A 14,604-nucleotide genomic window follows, 5' to 3' on the forward strand; every position below is an offset into this window, starting at 1 on the left:
GAAACCAGTTCAACCCTATGATCGTATCCTTAGCCTCCCGTCTCAACAACGTCAATCTCGGTAATTTCTTGGTGGTGGGCTGGGGCTTGTTCTTATTATTATTGTCTTGCAAACTCACTCGGAAGTCTAAAGGAAATACTTATTTTTGGACCTTTTTGGATTAGCAATACCATTTGGAAGAGTCTCAACGAGTGCTGAAGGATCGTTCTGCTCTATTTTGGATAGTTCCATACCTCCGAAGCATTCCTCAGGCTTATTTGATATGGTGGCCAACCAATGATCCAGTTTGGGAATTGGGCTTGTGTAACTGCTTGTAGTGCGGATATTGGCAACGAGCATACTACATCTGCGCAGCAAACTCGGCCGCCTCTCTTCATGTACGATACCCGTCCTTCCACAGAGCAAAAACAGAGTAACCATGAGGGCATCGCCGATAATATTAGTTTCACGGGAGGATTGAATCCGAGGGTTGAATCAAGGAGCTGAATAACTTGGTCCAGGATCCGGAGGTAGTTAGATGATAGGTACCACCTGATGTTTTTTTTTGGATAACTTCTTAACAATCATAATACTTAATGGTGACACACCTCACACACACATAAGCACATATCACATACAAAACAGAGAGATAGTAATGTAGCATGTCGTCTAACTCATCGAACACTTTATGTATTTAGTTATTTACCAATCAACCTGAGCACAGACCAAAGAGTCACAGGCACATGCCAGTAGCATACAATACAAACCAACCAATCCTATCACATCCCCTATTCCATTCTCTTCCACCCTGTCCCACCCAGTTATAAATTTCTCTCTTCTCTCTTCTCTTCGCTTCTTTTTCATTTTCATCCTTCATCATCCCTCTATTTCTTCCCCAACTTATCCTTCACAGCGTTAACCTCCTCGTCCAGCGGCAGTATATTCGGGACCGGGCCCAGCGGGGTGATGGAGTGCGGGTTGATCTGGGTGTGGCTGCGGGTGTAGTGGTTCTTGATGTGCAAGAAGTTGGTGGTGTCTTTGAACGCGGCGTGATTCCAGTACAGGTTGCGCGTGTAATCGTGCAGCCGCGGGTACCCCGACCGGATGTCCCGCAGGTTGCACTTGAAGTGCTGCACGTAGACCGGGTCGAATCGGATCAGGGTAGGGAAGCTGGACGGGGCCAGTTAGGTTAGAGAATGGATCTTTGATTTAACTCTTTACACCCTCCTTGTACCTAGTAGATGTATGGAATATGTTGACGAGAATGATAGAAAAAAGGGGGGGGGGAGAAAGGGTGGGGGTTAATATTCAGGGGTAACAAGGAGAAAAAAAAACTTACAGTCTAACATCCACCTCCGTCAACTTATCCCCAAAGAAATACGGACCTCCCGTCTCCTCCAAATGCCTCTCCGCCCTATCCAGGGCCTCGAACAGGGCCTTCACATTCCTCTCGTACGCGTCCTGGGTGGTAGCGAACCCGCTCTTGTACACGCCGTTATTAATGCGGTCGTAGGTCCACTCGTGCGCCTCGTCGATGCGGGGGCGCAGCGCCTCGGGGTACAGATCGACGCGTGCGAACTCGGGCGGGAGCTGGTCGTTGAAGACGGTCCCGAACATGCGCAGGATCTCGCTGCTCTCGTTGTTGACGATCGTGTCGGCCTTCTTGTCGAACAGCACGGGCACCGTGAACCGCCCCGAGTACCCCGGGTCCACCGCGAGGTACACGTCCCGCAGGTGCGTGTACTTCTCGTGGCCCGGGACCGGGTCTGGGATCACGTTTTCGCCCTCTGCGTCCTTGTCTTCCGGGGTCGGGAATCGCCATCCTGTGGGGTTTATTGGGTTAGCCGTGTAGTTCGCACACATACAACCCTACTTTAACCTAGAGGTGGGTGGTATGGGGGTTTCAAGGCATCTCCGGAAGAGATAGAATAAGTGAGAGGTAGTGAGAGGTAAAACATACCCTTCTCTCCCATATGCCAATGCACGCTCGAGAAGGAGACGAATTCTTCCAATCCCTTGAGCTTCCTAGCGATCAGGGTCCGTGTAGCCTAACGATAAAGTAGTTAGCCAGTTGATTTATCGTCCTTCGACACACAAGATGATAACCAACAACTTTCACATACCCAAGGACAGGCATAGCTGACGTAGAGGTGATACCGGCCCTTCTCGGGCGGGAACTGCGCGCCGGGCTCCGTGGAGATCCAGTTGCGGAACGTGCTGCTCTGACGCTTGAACTCGCCGCTGGTGTCGCCCGGTTTGACCCATTCGGTAATCTTAGAAGAAGCCTGTTTTTTTTTTCCTCGTGTGTTAGATGAAAAGTATTCAAATTCAAAACCCACCCGGGGCCAAACTTCATAAGTCTCTCATCTTACCATTCTAATTTGTTGTTGTTGCTGCTGCTGCTGTATCTTTCCCCAAGTCGAAACAGTTCTTCTCGCAGTTCTTATATCCGAAGTTGAGTATTTCCCTCCTAATTGATGTATTATCCCAGATCCTTTTGGGACCGAGTACGATCGCGATAGAGACGATAGGTTCGCGACACGAGGAACCGCGAATGCAGGAATACCTCTTATATTCATAGAGATGTGGGGGAATTCCCTCTCTCTACACAACTAACTCACTCCAAAATCTTAGCCACCCTTTATTTGTAACTTCTTAGTATTGAAGTTCTCTCTACCTAGGTAGTTCTCTCTATGTTAGCTAGGTTGCCAATAGTTAATTAGTTGAAATGCAAGGGGTTTCTTAATCAAATGTTGCAGAAATGACGTGCGCTATAATATATGAGGTAAGTACCTATCCTAAGGTACCTAAGCTTTAGGTAGGTACCCAATTGCGAAGCTTTACAATGTATTTTGGCTTTGTCAGAACTCCTCTTTTAAGTCCTCGTGGATTATCCTACGATTACGGATCGTGACGTAAACTGAGTAATCAGCCCTAAGAGGTATGGAAGTGGAGAACTTCCAATGTGTATAACCCGAACCCATGCTAGGTAAGCATGTATTCATTCTAGGTACACCCACAATTGTACAACTTACATGGAAATAGAGTAACGACCTTGTGCAGTAACAAGTAACAGGTATTTGATTAATAAGTCAACCTTGGTATTAGACCGACCAACATGTAAGGTAAGGTATCTAGAGTTAAGTAACTTGGGTAAAAACTAAAGTCTACCTAGGTACCTATAGTTGCAACTAGAATTCCTCTGAGCACTTGCAACAGGAATTGGCAATTAAGCTCGGAAAGCGGAAAGCAGAAAGCAGATGCTGCACTAACCGTGCATGCTAATCCCTACCATACAAGACATCTATCCTCATAATCCCTACCTAAGGTAGAACTGAATAAAATGCAACGCGTAGAGGATACTACACAATGCCTGGTATACACGAGGCAACTAATAAATCAGCCCCGTTCAACGGATCTTCACCTTGATGTACGGCACCTCCACGTCTTCCTCATCCAAGTCCTCCGCTACAATCTCGAAGATAAGCTCCTTCTGGTGTTCCGGGATTGGCTTTCTCGAAACAGTCTCCACCAGCTGACTCAGCTTGAGCGGGTATCGCTCCTTTAACTTTGGAGGCGGGAAGAAGCTGGCGTAAAGCAGGCTTACTCCTGAGCTCAGCATGCTAATGTTCAGACCACGCTTCTCGAAGTCGGCTAGCAGTTCCTTCAAAGTTATATCCTCAATCTCAAATCTGTCCCAAATCTTGTCTAGCGTGACCTTGCCATCCGGTCCCTTGTACACCACCTTGGGGCTGGCGATAGGTTCGCTAAAGCCGAAGAATGGTAACGCAAGGTTGACGAATCCGTTCTTGTACTGTTCGATGTCTTTCTTTCCGTCAATGATCTTGTACAACTCTAGGACGACAAGACCCGTGACCAACGCGGTCGTGGTGGCGATGGCCGGGATGATCTTTCCGGCGATAAACTTTGTTTTATGCCTGTCGGCCTTCTCGATCTTATAGTTGTCAGCTCGCAAGTTGCTTGCTGCCGTGATGAAATCGATGTGATGATTGGTGTCATCATCCTTCTCGAATTCAACAGGTGTCAACTTGAATCCAGCCAATTTGCTGGGTGCCGGGAGGCTGTCAACTAGCTTCTCTATCTCGGTGTTATCGTCAAAAGAAGAACCGTTGTTGGAGTTGGGATCCTGTTAAAATGGTCAACCTAGGGTCCTCGCAGGATAAGAGTTAATATAATAGGAATTTACACTTACAGGGTCGTTATCGTTGGCCTGGATCTTGACGCCCGGATCAGGCGAGAAGTCGGGAACGATCATGTTATCCAGCACCTTTAAGTAGAGATCCTTATCAACACCCTTAGTCTTGATGCCATAGTTGAATGCGTGCAGGTTGGCAGCTGCGACGATAAATTCAAAATGAGTAGGATTCTTCGGGTCAAACTTCAATGGGTCCGGAGCACGTTTGGGACCAGACCAGAAGGGGGTACCGGTAGAGGACACGGCGTCTTTCGGGAAGTTAAAAAGAAGCTGTTGGATTGCGTGGTTGTACTGCTTCTCGAACAACGTTCGCGCCCAGATGATACAGTCTTCAAAGCTAAGAGGCTTATCTGTTACAAGATAGTCACGGATCGTCTCTAGAGTAGGCTTCTCGTTGCCCCCTTGTTTAAGGGTTGTCTCAAGATAGTTGGGCTGGGATAGATATAGGTTGACTGTTTCCGCAGACTTCACGAACGATGTCTCGAAAAGCTCACGAGCCCACGCGATCGTGTGCTCAATCCGGTTCGGGAAACTTCTCAAAGTGCACATAGGGAACGACACCTCGGGCGGGTCTTGGGAAGAGGAGTAAGATTCAGTTAACATGGGGAGGACCACTTGTGTGTTTCCTTTAGTACCGAGAGTGCCGCTCTCAAGAAGCGGTTTACGGAAGAAGACACATCGTCGATCAACGTAAGTTCGCGCCTCTACGTTGTCCAGAGCATTGGTAACCCCATCCAAGGATTCCCAGAATTCTTTGTTGAAAATGTGCTCCGTCTCGGGGCTGACGCGGTCTTTCAAGCACTCGATATGACCCTCAAGCTCGGGGTTCATGGCTTGCACGGCCTTAGCAGCACAGTCACTCTTCATCTGACCAACATCCTTAGGTCGGAAGAGGAATTGACGGTTCAGATTGCTCTTCTCGATCGAGTCCATGTCGGTAACGATAATCTTGCCGTTAGGCCCTACACCCAGACCGATCATGGCCCAGTTCTTGAGCATCTCACAGCCGATCGCGCCTGCACCGACAAGGAATTGCTTAACATTTGCAACCTTGTCCTGGAATTCCTTGCCGAAGACCGCGATTTGACCATCGTATCGAGATCCGATTGGTTTGCAGAGCTCCTCGGTTCGGGCACTGCTAGTAGGAAGAGATTCTAGCGAATCAAAGTAGAACCACTGCTTGATGGGGTGAAACTTGCCAGAGACAGCCTTCAGAACCTCCTGCGCGGTGAGACCACCAAACAAAGCGGCCATAGGGTTAAGGTCTCCTTGAGCCTGGTAACTAAGTTCCTTGATAAGCTTCTCATCGATTTCGACTTCCAGCTTCTCCTTTTCAATGAAGGCCTTGACCGATGCGACGAGAACAGTAGCGTCCTCCTCGTTCATGGGCCGCGGTAGGCGACCCTGGGATTGGACAAAAGCATGGAGCGCCTCAAATCCGACGTGAAGCTGTTGGGGTCTGTCGAACTTGGCGAAGTCGGAGATGACAAACTCAGGATCGCGGATAGCCTTAGAGATTGTCTTAAACTCGAGGAACTTGGGCATCTTGACCTGCTGGAACAGACCTCCGCTCTCATACTGACCAAGTCCGGAGACATTACCAATAGAAAAGGTATACGGACCCTTAACCGTAACTTTTCTGGGCTCGCCACCGTTCAGAGCCTCCATACCCTTGATTTCGGAGAATGTGACGTAGTCACCGTCCTCTAAGCCGTGACGAGTTTCATCCAATGCGGAAACTAGACCTTCCTCATCGATACCAGCCACTATTCCGTTGACAGGATTCTCGCCGGTCGCGTCGAGACAGGTGAATTTGTCACCGAAGTCGCAGAAGATGGAACCGAACAGTCCAAAGGTATCGGCAGCTACGAAGTAAATTCCCTTGGAGTGGCAGTAATCACCGATGGCTAACTGAAGGTGGAGAGGGGTGTTGGTTAAGACGACAACTTGGTACTTATCGAATTGGGAGAAGTTCTCGCCCAGACTGTTCAAGTTATGGTCAGCCCGTAGTACTATCAACAGCATAATTATTCCACATACTTAGAGGATTCATGAATGCCAACGGGTGTGTAAGCATTTAATTCGGCAACACGAGGAGCAGTGGCAGCATCACGTGGCTTTCCAATGTCATCTGGGCGGAGGAAGAACTGAGAGGATAGATCGGCGATAGCAACAGGCGCAGGGTCATAGAGAGTTAAACTCTTTACACCAGCAAGAGCTATGTTCTTGGAGATCTCGACACCAAGGCCTTTCAAACCGACGACTAGCACGTTAGATGCGCCCATACGCTTCATAGCCTCGTGACCCAGAACATAAAGCTGTCGGCTGTAAAGGGACTCGTCGATCTCGGTTTGGCCAACGACGGAGTTGTCGACCTGGACTCGGGTGACCAGGTCGACCTCAGGAATGCCCGAAGCCATTTTTGTATCCTACAATAGCAGTTACACATTAGCACTCAGATATGACTAGGTTGTCAACGCAAACAGATATTCGAGATGGCATGTATGTGCCGGGGTGTGGTCTCTTGTTGTCTACTTACGGTCATAGTTCTCTTGGGGGAGAAAGGTAACTCTCCGTTCTCGTGCTTGCGCTTCCCCAGTTTGGCGATATTAGCTCAACTGGAGCTTGCTTCTATGGTACTTATGAATGAGATGCGACAACGCTGGATGATGGAGAGTGGGGAGAGGGGAGGAGGGAGGAAGAGGTAGGTGAGTGAAGGTTAGACGATGCGGCGACGAGAGGATCAAAATGTACCCAAATGGAAGAAGCCGACAAACCCAACCACCAATACCAACGCCAACGGCAACGGCAATGGCAAGGCCAACGACAACGACAACGACACTAGGCTCTCAGACCAAATCAGGCCAGTAAAATACGAAATGACGTAGTTCCTTAATCGGCCCAAGAAAAGGAGAGAGAAAAGGGAGGTTAGAGTTGGTGAATGATACCGTGAGGAAAAAAAATAAAAGACCAGCTTTAAATAGAAGCAGTTGATGTCTATTTTTTTTTTTTTTGGGGAGAGGGTTTGAGTTCTTGCGTTTTTATGGGAAAAGTTGCGAGGATGAAGTAGAAAGCTCTTGCAAGTTTCAAAGAGCTACTAAGTCAGTAAGTAGCAGTCTGCCCGCCGGGTGCCTGCTTCACTTGAAGCCTTGGGGCATGATTTCTCAGCAAATCATGCGGCGTCATGGCGGGGTTAAATTGTGGCTTAGCAGCTAGCACATTCAGGTACATCGGGTGTGGCGTATCAGTAACTTTCTTCACGCTTCCATTAACTTAGGTACCTCCTAAGGTAGACCGTACGGCGTAACCACGGTTCTTAGTAAGGTACCTCTTATACGTATTTTACAGCTTACATACATAGTACAATGCGTACCGTTAATGCGTCGGTGATAGACGCCTTTCAAATGATAACATATAAGTTGTCCTAAATGTTCTCTTAGGTTAAGAAAAACGAAGGTAAAATAAGAGTAAAAAAAACACACAAAATCAAAAATTGACACGTTCAAGAACTTCAAACCAGCAGAACAACTTGTAAGAATCTAAGTATGACTTCCTACAAAATATCATAACTCGATTATTACCTATCCAAACACTCTATACTACCTGTTAGGTATTCAAGTGCAAACCCAAAGTCTTACCACATTTTACGACTCAGATTGAACTGAAACTTGTTTCATTTGAATTTGCTCTATCTGCCTTAGTTAGGTTAATCAGCCAGAATGACAACTGCATCATCCTCCAGTCAACCCCAACCCCTTCCCCCCTCAGAAAATCACCTGGTATACGCAGTCGGCTCTAGACTCTCACATCATTATTATGTATCCTTAATCCGTATGTTTAAACAGGTTATTCTCCCGGCTTGGCCCCAATATGCATCCATAGAAAACCCATTAAGCCTGCCTCATAAGGCAAAAAAGTCCTCCACTCGTTCTATACTCCTGAAATCATCATTCGTGTATCGTCGTGACAGCTGTCGTGTAATGAGCGTGAAAATGTTCGGGTATCGAATAAATCCGTTTCCTGTACTATGCCAATGTTAACCAAACCCCACCTCCTTCCCCCTCTAGCACCAGATGAAATTGTTATTCCCATACTGCCGTAATGAACGTGAGAATGAGTGAATCTGTCCACGCGCCGTTCCACGAATCTACCGATGTCATACCAATGCCATCAACAGACACAATTATTAAAACAGTACAACAATACGGCTGAGAAATATATAACGGCCTTAAGGATGGATGTGAATCGAATATTTATAAGCGTTTTTTTTTTTTTTTTGTTTTTTTTTTTTTGTTTTCATACTAGAATTAAATAGTAATTACGCCCCTGAGAATATTAAAAGAACAATAGGAGTATGAGGGCGAGGATGGAGCCGGGCGTCGCTCCGTTTAAGGCCCCCGGTGCTCCAGCAGTGGAGACTGGAGTCGGCGTCGTCGTACTACCTGGTACTGTAGCAGGCGATGTTACAGTAGAAGTTTCTGTAGACGTGGCGCTAATGCTCGCTGAAGAAGTAGAGGCAGGTACTGGTGTTGAGTTAGATTCTTCACTGCTGCTGGTGACGGTCGTTCTAGCCGACGTCTCCGTAGAAGTGCTAGCCTCTGAAGACGATGAAATGGCTGTTTCTGAAGAAGTCAGAGAAGAACTGCTTCCCGAAAATCGGGAAGAGATGCTTTCCGAAATGCTAGAAGTAGAAGAAATCGAGCTACCAGAAGAGCCAGTAGCGGAAATTGTTTCTAGGGAGCTAGAAGATATGCTTCTCGATGACGAGCCTAAACTAGAAGACACGCTCCGAGAGGAGCTAGAGGTAGACGAAAACGACGAGATGTTTTCTGAAGAGCTAGAAGTAGACGTACTCTCGGAAGTATAAGACGAGCTTTCAGATGTAGAAGACGGCGTAGCTGAGAAGGTTGGCGGGCTTGAAACCACACCTGTCTCGGTATTTGGCGGCCTTCCAGTACCGGTAGATCCTCCAGGGGTGCTTGTAACCTCTCCCTCTGGAGCACTAGTGCTCGAAGTGACTCGAGTAGGGTCTTGTGAGTCGCAGTATGTGAGCCATTGCGCCCATTGGTCTTTTGCGTAGTTCTTGGTGCTCGGTTTCCATTCCGCCCCGTGCGCCACGGCGCACTCCTGGCAGAGTTGGCGGTCCTGCGAGAATACGGAATCTGGTTCACACAGTTGAGGTATCTTTCCGACTTTCTGCGCCTCCACGACAGCGTTATTACAGAGGGCGTAGCATGTTGCTGGCAGTGTCGCATCACGCTTGTTAAAGGGAAGGTACTTCCTCACTACCGCTGTCGGATAACCTGATTCTGGTGTACTAGAAGGAGGGTACGCGGTGATACTTGTCTGCGATCCGTAATTACCTGAGACCAAGGTGGTGATGGTCGCTCCCGATGCGGTAATCGTGATATTCTTAGGTACGGCAGGGGGATTGAATATATCATAACTCAAACCGAAAGCAGGCGGTGCAAGGTTAAAATATCCTTCCGTAGGAGGGTAGTATCCTGTTTCGTCATCACACCATTCCACTGGTTCATAATCCGGGGCCGGTATACAGTTAACCTGGCTCTCACAGACGTATTCTTTATCCGGAAGAGTAGGCCAGATACTACATCCATCCGGCTTTGGTGGAGAACAAATAGTCCCAGGCGGGCATCCCCAAGTCAAGTCGGATGAGGCGTTGTACGCTGGTACATTGAAGTTTGGGGAGTTGGTCGGCGTGGGGCATACAGACGAAACCGTGCTAGTTGCTGTAGTGATTATATATATTGGTTCGGTAATGGTGATAGACTGCGTCGTAAGAAAGGTTGTAGTACTTACCACCGAATCGGTAACTGAAATTTCCGAGACGGTGAGGAATGTAGTAGTAGATATGACAGTAACAAACGCTGTAGTTTCTTCAGTTGCGGTCACCTCTTCGGTTGCAGTAACTGTCGCGGTGTCTGTAGTTGGCGAAGCTGAAACCGACACAGAAACTGTCGTTAGGGTGTCTGTAAATGTAGTCAGGATGCTTGTTGTGTATGTCGAGATAGTTGTGTAGGTTGATGTGCTGTATACGGTCGTGGTCAATGTACGGTCGGAGATAACTGTGATAGGGATCTCAGTTGTGAAGGTTAGAGTAGCCGTGGTGACAGTAGGGACAAAAGATGTATAAGTCGCAGTCGTGGTCTTTATATCAGTCGTAGTCTTCAGATCAGTTGTAGTTTCTACATCAGTTGTAGTTTCTATATCGGTTGTAGTCTCTATATCGGTTGTAGTCGTTGTCTTTTCGTCGATAAGAGTAATAGTCCGGTTATTAGTATACGTAATAAAGGCGGTGACAGTCTTGACGTCGCTGATAGTCTTGGTCTTGGTCTTCGTTTCTGTCTCCGTCTCTGTTTCTGTCTCTGTCTCTGTGTCCGTATCTGTCACTGTATCCGTGACCGTATAACTATAACTGACGGTATCGAATACAGTAGTAACGTTGCTTGACCGGATGTTAGCTACATACCTCTTGGCTCCGTATGGAACATATATAACTTACTATACTGTAGTAGTTTCCGTTTCGTAGCAGGTCTCTGTAGTCGTTTCAGTGGTCGTTTCGTAACAAGTTTCCGTAACTGTTTTACAGATGGACCAATGTGCCTCGGAGAGAGAAGCTTGCACTCTTGTGAGCCAAGCTAGGGCGACAGCCGACAAGGCCCCGAAGCGGCGGATGGAAACCATCACAGCACGTATAAGAGTTCAAAAATGGGCGTTCGCTCTTCGCAATGTTAAGCGACTCCCTAGTTTTAATATGCGTCTTCGTAGCGAGCGTCCGTCCGTCTATAACGAGCGACTCTTGTGCCAAGAGCGTAACAGAAAGTTGAGGGGGGGAACGACCGATTGGGCGGGTGCTCTCTGGAGCTCTCAGCTCATATCTATAGTAAAGGGAACGCCAGCTTAGGGAGGTAAGCGAGGCGCAAAATCCCCTTCAGCTAAGGCCCAAGCAACCAACGGAGGCACTGCTCTTGTGAGCTGACTATCATGGGGTGTAGTAGCCAATCCCAGATCATTCTCTTATGGCCGAACTTCAACGAACGTCGTAAGCTCAGGAACGAGCAATTAGGGCACGCTTCTTAGCCGAAAGCGAAAGTGTCTCCTAATTACTTGTATATGGAGCTCCTATCTACGAGGGAACAGAAGGAGAATCGTGGCTCCATGAGAAGGGAGCTATCAGGTAGCTCTAAAAGAGGGACAGCAGCATGGATAAGGCTGAGAACTGGGGTGGGCGGGAGTAAGACTGTCAACACAAACCATTGGAATCAACAGGTACCAAGCATGGTTGCATATCAAATACAGAATACGGACCGGGTCTGCATGAGTCAAATCCCCACGGCAGTCGTGTACAACCTAGGATCCCTGCAAAGAAGAAAAAGCCCGTCAGCTCACCAGTTGCACCCCCCGGATGAGATAGTGCGGAGGGTAACGATGTATTGTACATTAGCGTTTGTACTACTACCCCAAGCTGTCATATTCATATTCACCTTCTCTGCTAACCTTTGCGGCGAGCAGGAAGTATCCAGAACGAGCTACTGCCGATACGAGTTATCAACCTTAGGATATTGTAAATGACAGTAGACGATAGAGAATTCAAGTTAGTAAGAAGGCAAATTGCAAGGCTACATACGACCTCGAATAATAGTAATAAAAAAAACTTGGGCAGTACAGAAAGGTGGACAAGCATAAATGTAAGTGACCGAATCCGCAATAGGCGAAGCGGATGCTAGTGCAAGGTATGAGGTATGAGAGACGAGGCTCTTCCGCAACCAACAGAGAGCAGCCGCACAATCATCTGACTAGCTGGGACCTGGGAAAGAGACGATAACGGGTCAAGATGCTGTAGAAGGCATGGGTCAGGATACGAAAGCGGGGCATGTGGTGTATACCATCGTGCATTGCGTATTGTAATTGTATACTACCTATACAACGTAGTGCCAGTACATAGTAGTGGTTTCTGCACTCTTGTTAAGGTAGTTGCCAAGCCCGAGATCGTGCGTGAGGCGGGTCTCTTAGGATATATCTGCAGGGGTCCTCGAAGGATGAGTGGACAAAGACAACGTCCACCGCATCTTGTCACGTCTTCCGTAGCCAACGGCAACGTATCCCGAGGTGAAGAGTGAGCAGAGAATGCGCAGTACCATCGTTCACGTATCTTGGGTAGCATTGCCACTTGTTGATACCTAATAAGAGGCTAACAAGAGGCTTGCTAAAGCAGTATTTGCAGGACCGAAAGAAGACCGACTATCGAATGTAGCCAATAGAGTGGCAACGCCATCATCTTTGCGAAAGCATTAACAAATTTGATAGACGTGTCGCTCGTTACACAAATCGACCATATCGAAGACTTTATGACCCAAGGCCGCTATGTAGGTCGTCGAGAGATTGGGATATTGCGTCTCTTCTCTTTCCTTTTTTTTTTTTGTTTTTTTTTGTTTTCTTGTCTTGGTTCACAAAGCGTGATTGCGATTTCTTCTGCTTGGACTGCTTGGATTGAAATAAGTAACCAGGTAACCATCACGATAAATTATGATTATATAAGCCTCGTCGACTTGCTACAATCGACGTAGGTATACCTCGGCAAAGCGAGAGGAAAGCGTAGCCGTAGTCGTATCTTGATAGAATACCGACTATCAGCAAGGTACTGAGCAGAAATCACCTCACATATACATCTCCAGAGAGGGCGAGATCTGCTCGGACACCTGGAAGGCTATTTCTGAGAGATGCCCAGTCTCGAAGAAACCGGGCGGGGTAGGTTGAAATCTCGTCACCTACATGTAGGTGCGTAGTACCCGTTGTACAGTCCCAGCCATGTGGAATGGGGTCAGACGTTGGGAGGCGCAGGTAAAAGTGTATTGTACACTATACTGCTATGATAAGCTTACCGTGGAGAATGGACTAGGTCGAAGGGAGTTTCTCTTTCGAGCAGTGTAAGTCTTTTTGTAAATGTTGATTATGGGTAAGTCTGTGGAGACAACGAAGCAGCGAAGTCAGATTATGTGAGGAGGAAAAGAATAGAGATGAAAATATGAAAATAAAATAAGAGAAAATTGACATTGTAAAAAGTTTAGCGTGGTGGTACAGAGAACGTGGACTGTCTAAGTTGCGGTAAGCAGCATTATGATTGGACAGCTAGATGAGATAATAGATCCATAGCGGGGTACTTGTAGGCACTGACCTTAGTAAAAAAAAAAAGAATACCTAAAAAAAAAAAAAAAAAAAAAAAGGAATATTTTCTCCACCATCTTCCAGGTTCTCAACAACACTATGTAACCTAGCAAAGTGGAATCTTCGCCAAGGTTACAACTTCACTTTATTTATATTGTCTCAATACAGGATTACTTTAGTCCCAGAAAGTTGGTAATAATATTTATTACCTACCTGATATAGATACTTCTACCTTGGGACAGTTAACGTCTTTCACACAGTCATACGAGTAAGAACTTGAATATTTGTTACTGGTCTTACATCTGACGTGGTTTGCGATATCCTCTTCTCTACTCTATGTAGACAGTTGAGTATAGGATATGGGAATTTGTCAACCTTAAATATGCGTGGGCGAGTGTCCAGAGATCCCCTCACTCTGATTTCAGAGTCGTATCGACAACTCATACCCCCTCGGACTAAACCAATATGGTCCTACCCACCCGGCCTGGCCTGCCACTCATCAAGCTTTCCTGTACCAAGGATAACTTCATCCAATAATAATAATACAATAAGAAAAATTCTCACGTTACTTACATACGAATTGGAAAAGGCTACTCCGTATCTTGCAGGGGTCTTTCTTACAAGTGTGTCTCTCAATTTGTGCTCAAGGCCCCATTGGAAGCCGCCCTGGTCGTCTTGTCCAGCGTTGGAACTATTTCACATACTATGTATTATTGACTCTTACGTACAGATTCTTCGCCGGGTTCGTACTATCCGTACTTGATATTCTCAGCTCCAATTCTTGCATCTTCTATTCGGCTTCGCACAATTGCCGTATTTCCATACCTAATGTACCTGAACTATCACAGCTCAGTTGTGTGCCAGTGTTACATCACATGCCAGGACAAGAAGAGGTATGCTAATATTGATACTAGGCTAGGTAGCTTCTCTCACAGCTCATTCCTGCTGAAAGATAAGTCTTATACTAAGCATTTCCTCATACTACGACGTATTCAATCAAACCAGCAGACCTGTAGCATCAGCGACCAAAGACAAGGCTGAGGACTCGAGTGAGCTGACCTTGCCCGTCTAGTCTGCTTGCCGTCTGCCTGCCCACCTCCACCCGTTAGTAGCCATGTGAATGAGGGAAAGTTGTTCTTGAGCTTCGTTGTGTGGGAGAGGCGAACTCTTAATATTCTTTCTTCTTTGGGCCGTCTATTCAGATTAATACACAACTATTAGTC

At 47.0% G+C, this 14,604-nt stretch overlaps 3 protein-coding genes across 3 annotated transcripts; all 3 read right to left on the reverse strand.

Moving 5' to 3' along the window:
- Window positions 1-623: 623 nt before the first annotated feature.
- Window positions 624-2,699, reverse strand: F4812DRAFT_266835 (glutathione S-transferase). Its single transcript, XM_047930853.1, has 5 exons — window positions 2,352-2,699; window positions 2,103-2,264; window positions 1,940-2,027; window positions 1,319-1,802; window positions 624-1,149 (listed from the first exon to the last, which is right to left on the reverse strand). Exons 1-5 carry the CDS (start codon window positions 2,556-2,558, stop codon window positions 864-866), a joined length of 1,227 nt encoding a protein of 408 aa, XP_047792766.1. The 5' UTR covers window positions 2,559-2,699; the 3' UTR covers window positions 624-863.
- A 343-nt stretch (window positions 2,700-3,042) lies between these two features.
- Window positions 3,043-7,209, reverse strand: F4812DRAFT_417652 (uncharacterized protein). The gene is made up of 4 exons (XM_047933184.1): window positions 6,950-7,209; window positions 6,236-6,624; window positions 4,193-6,179; window positions 3,043-4,126 (listed from the first exon to the last, which is right to left on the reverse strand). Exons 2-4 carry the CDS (start codon window positions 6,613-6,615, stop codon window positions 3,389-3,391), a joined length of 3,105 nt encoding a protein of 1,034 aa, XP_047792767.1. The 5' UTR covers window positions 6,616-6,624; window positions 6,950-7,209; the 3' UTR covers window positions 3,043-3,388.
- Window positions 7,210-8,382: 1,173 nt separating this feature from the next.
- On the reverse strand, window positions 8,383-11,123 carry F4812DRAFT_267026 (uncharacterized protein). The gene is made up of 2 exons (XM_047930854.1): window positions 10,719-11,123; window positions 8,383-10,661 (listed from the first exon to the last, which is right to left on the reverse strand). The coding sequence occupies exons 1-2, from the start codon at window positions 10,898-10,900 to the stop codon at window positions 8,531-8,533; spliced, it is 2,313 nt and encodes a 770-aa protein (XP_047792768.1). The 5' UTR covers window positions 10,901-11,123; the 3' UTR covers window positions 8,383-8,530.
- Window positions 11,124-14,604: the final 3,481 nt, after the last annotated feature.

This window comes from Daldinia caldariorum (genome assembly GCF_022478825.1).
Source record: "Daldinia caldariorum strain CBS 122874 unplaced genomic scaffold F4812scaffold_3, whole genome shotgun sequence".
In the NCBI taxonomy this organism is placed as follows: Eukaryota; Fungi; Ascomycota; class Sordariomycetes; order Xylariales; family Hypoxylaceae; genus Daldinia; species Daldinia caldariorum.

What these genes read in the sequence shown, in the direction of transcription:
- F4812DRAFT_266835 (XM_047930853.1), bottom strand. Translation starts at nt 2,558, where the DNA reads ATGAATATAAGAGGTATTCCTGCATTCGCGGTTCCTCGTGTCGCGAAC. An exon ending in TCAGCTATGCCTGTCCTTGG is followed by an intron (nt 2,028 to 2,102) that starts GTATGTGAAAGT and finishes CTTTATCGTTAG; the next exon opens with GCTACACGGACCCTGATCGC. An exon ending in TTGGCATATGGGAGAGAAGG is followed by an intron (nt 1,803 to 1,939) that starts GTATGTTTTACC and finishes TAAACCCCACAG; the next exon opens with GATGGCGATTCCCGACCCCG.
- F4812DRAFT_417652 (XM_047933184.1), bottom strand. Translation starts at nt 6,615, where the DNA reads ATGGCTTCGGGCATTCCTGAGGTCGACCTGGTCACCCGAGTCCAGGTC. An exon ending in GGCATTCATGAATCCTCTAA is followed by an intron (nt 6,180 to 6,235) that starts GTATGTGGAATA and finishes TAACTTGAACAG; the next exon opens with TCTGGGCGAGAACTTCTCCC. An exon ending in AGGCCAACGATAACGACCCT is followed by an intron (nt 4,127 to 4,192) that starts GTAAGTGTAAAT and finishes CCATTTTAACAG; the next exon opens with GATCCCAACTCCAACAACGG.
- F4812DRAFT_267026 (XM_047930854.1), bottom strand. Translation starts at nt 10,900, where the DNA reads ATGGTTTCCATCCGCCGCTTCGGGGCCTTGTCGGCTGTCGCCCTAGCT. An exon ending in ACGGAAACTACTACAGTATA is followed by an intron (nt 10,662 to 10,718) that starts GTAAGTTATATA and finishes CATCCGGTCAAG; the next exon opens with CAACGTTACTACTGTATTCG.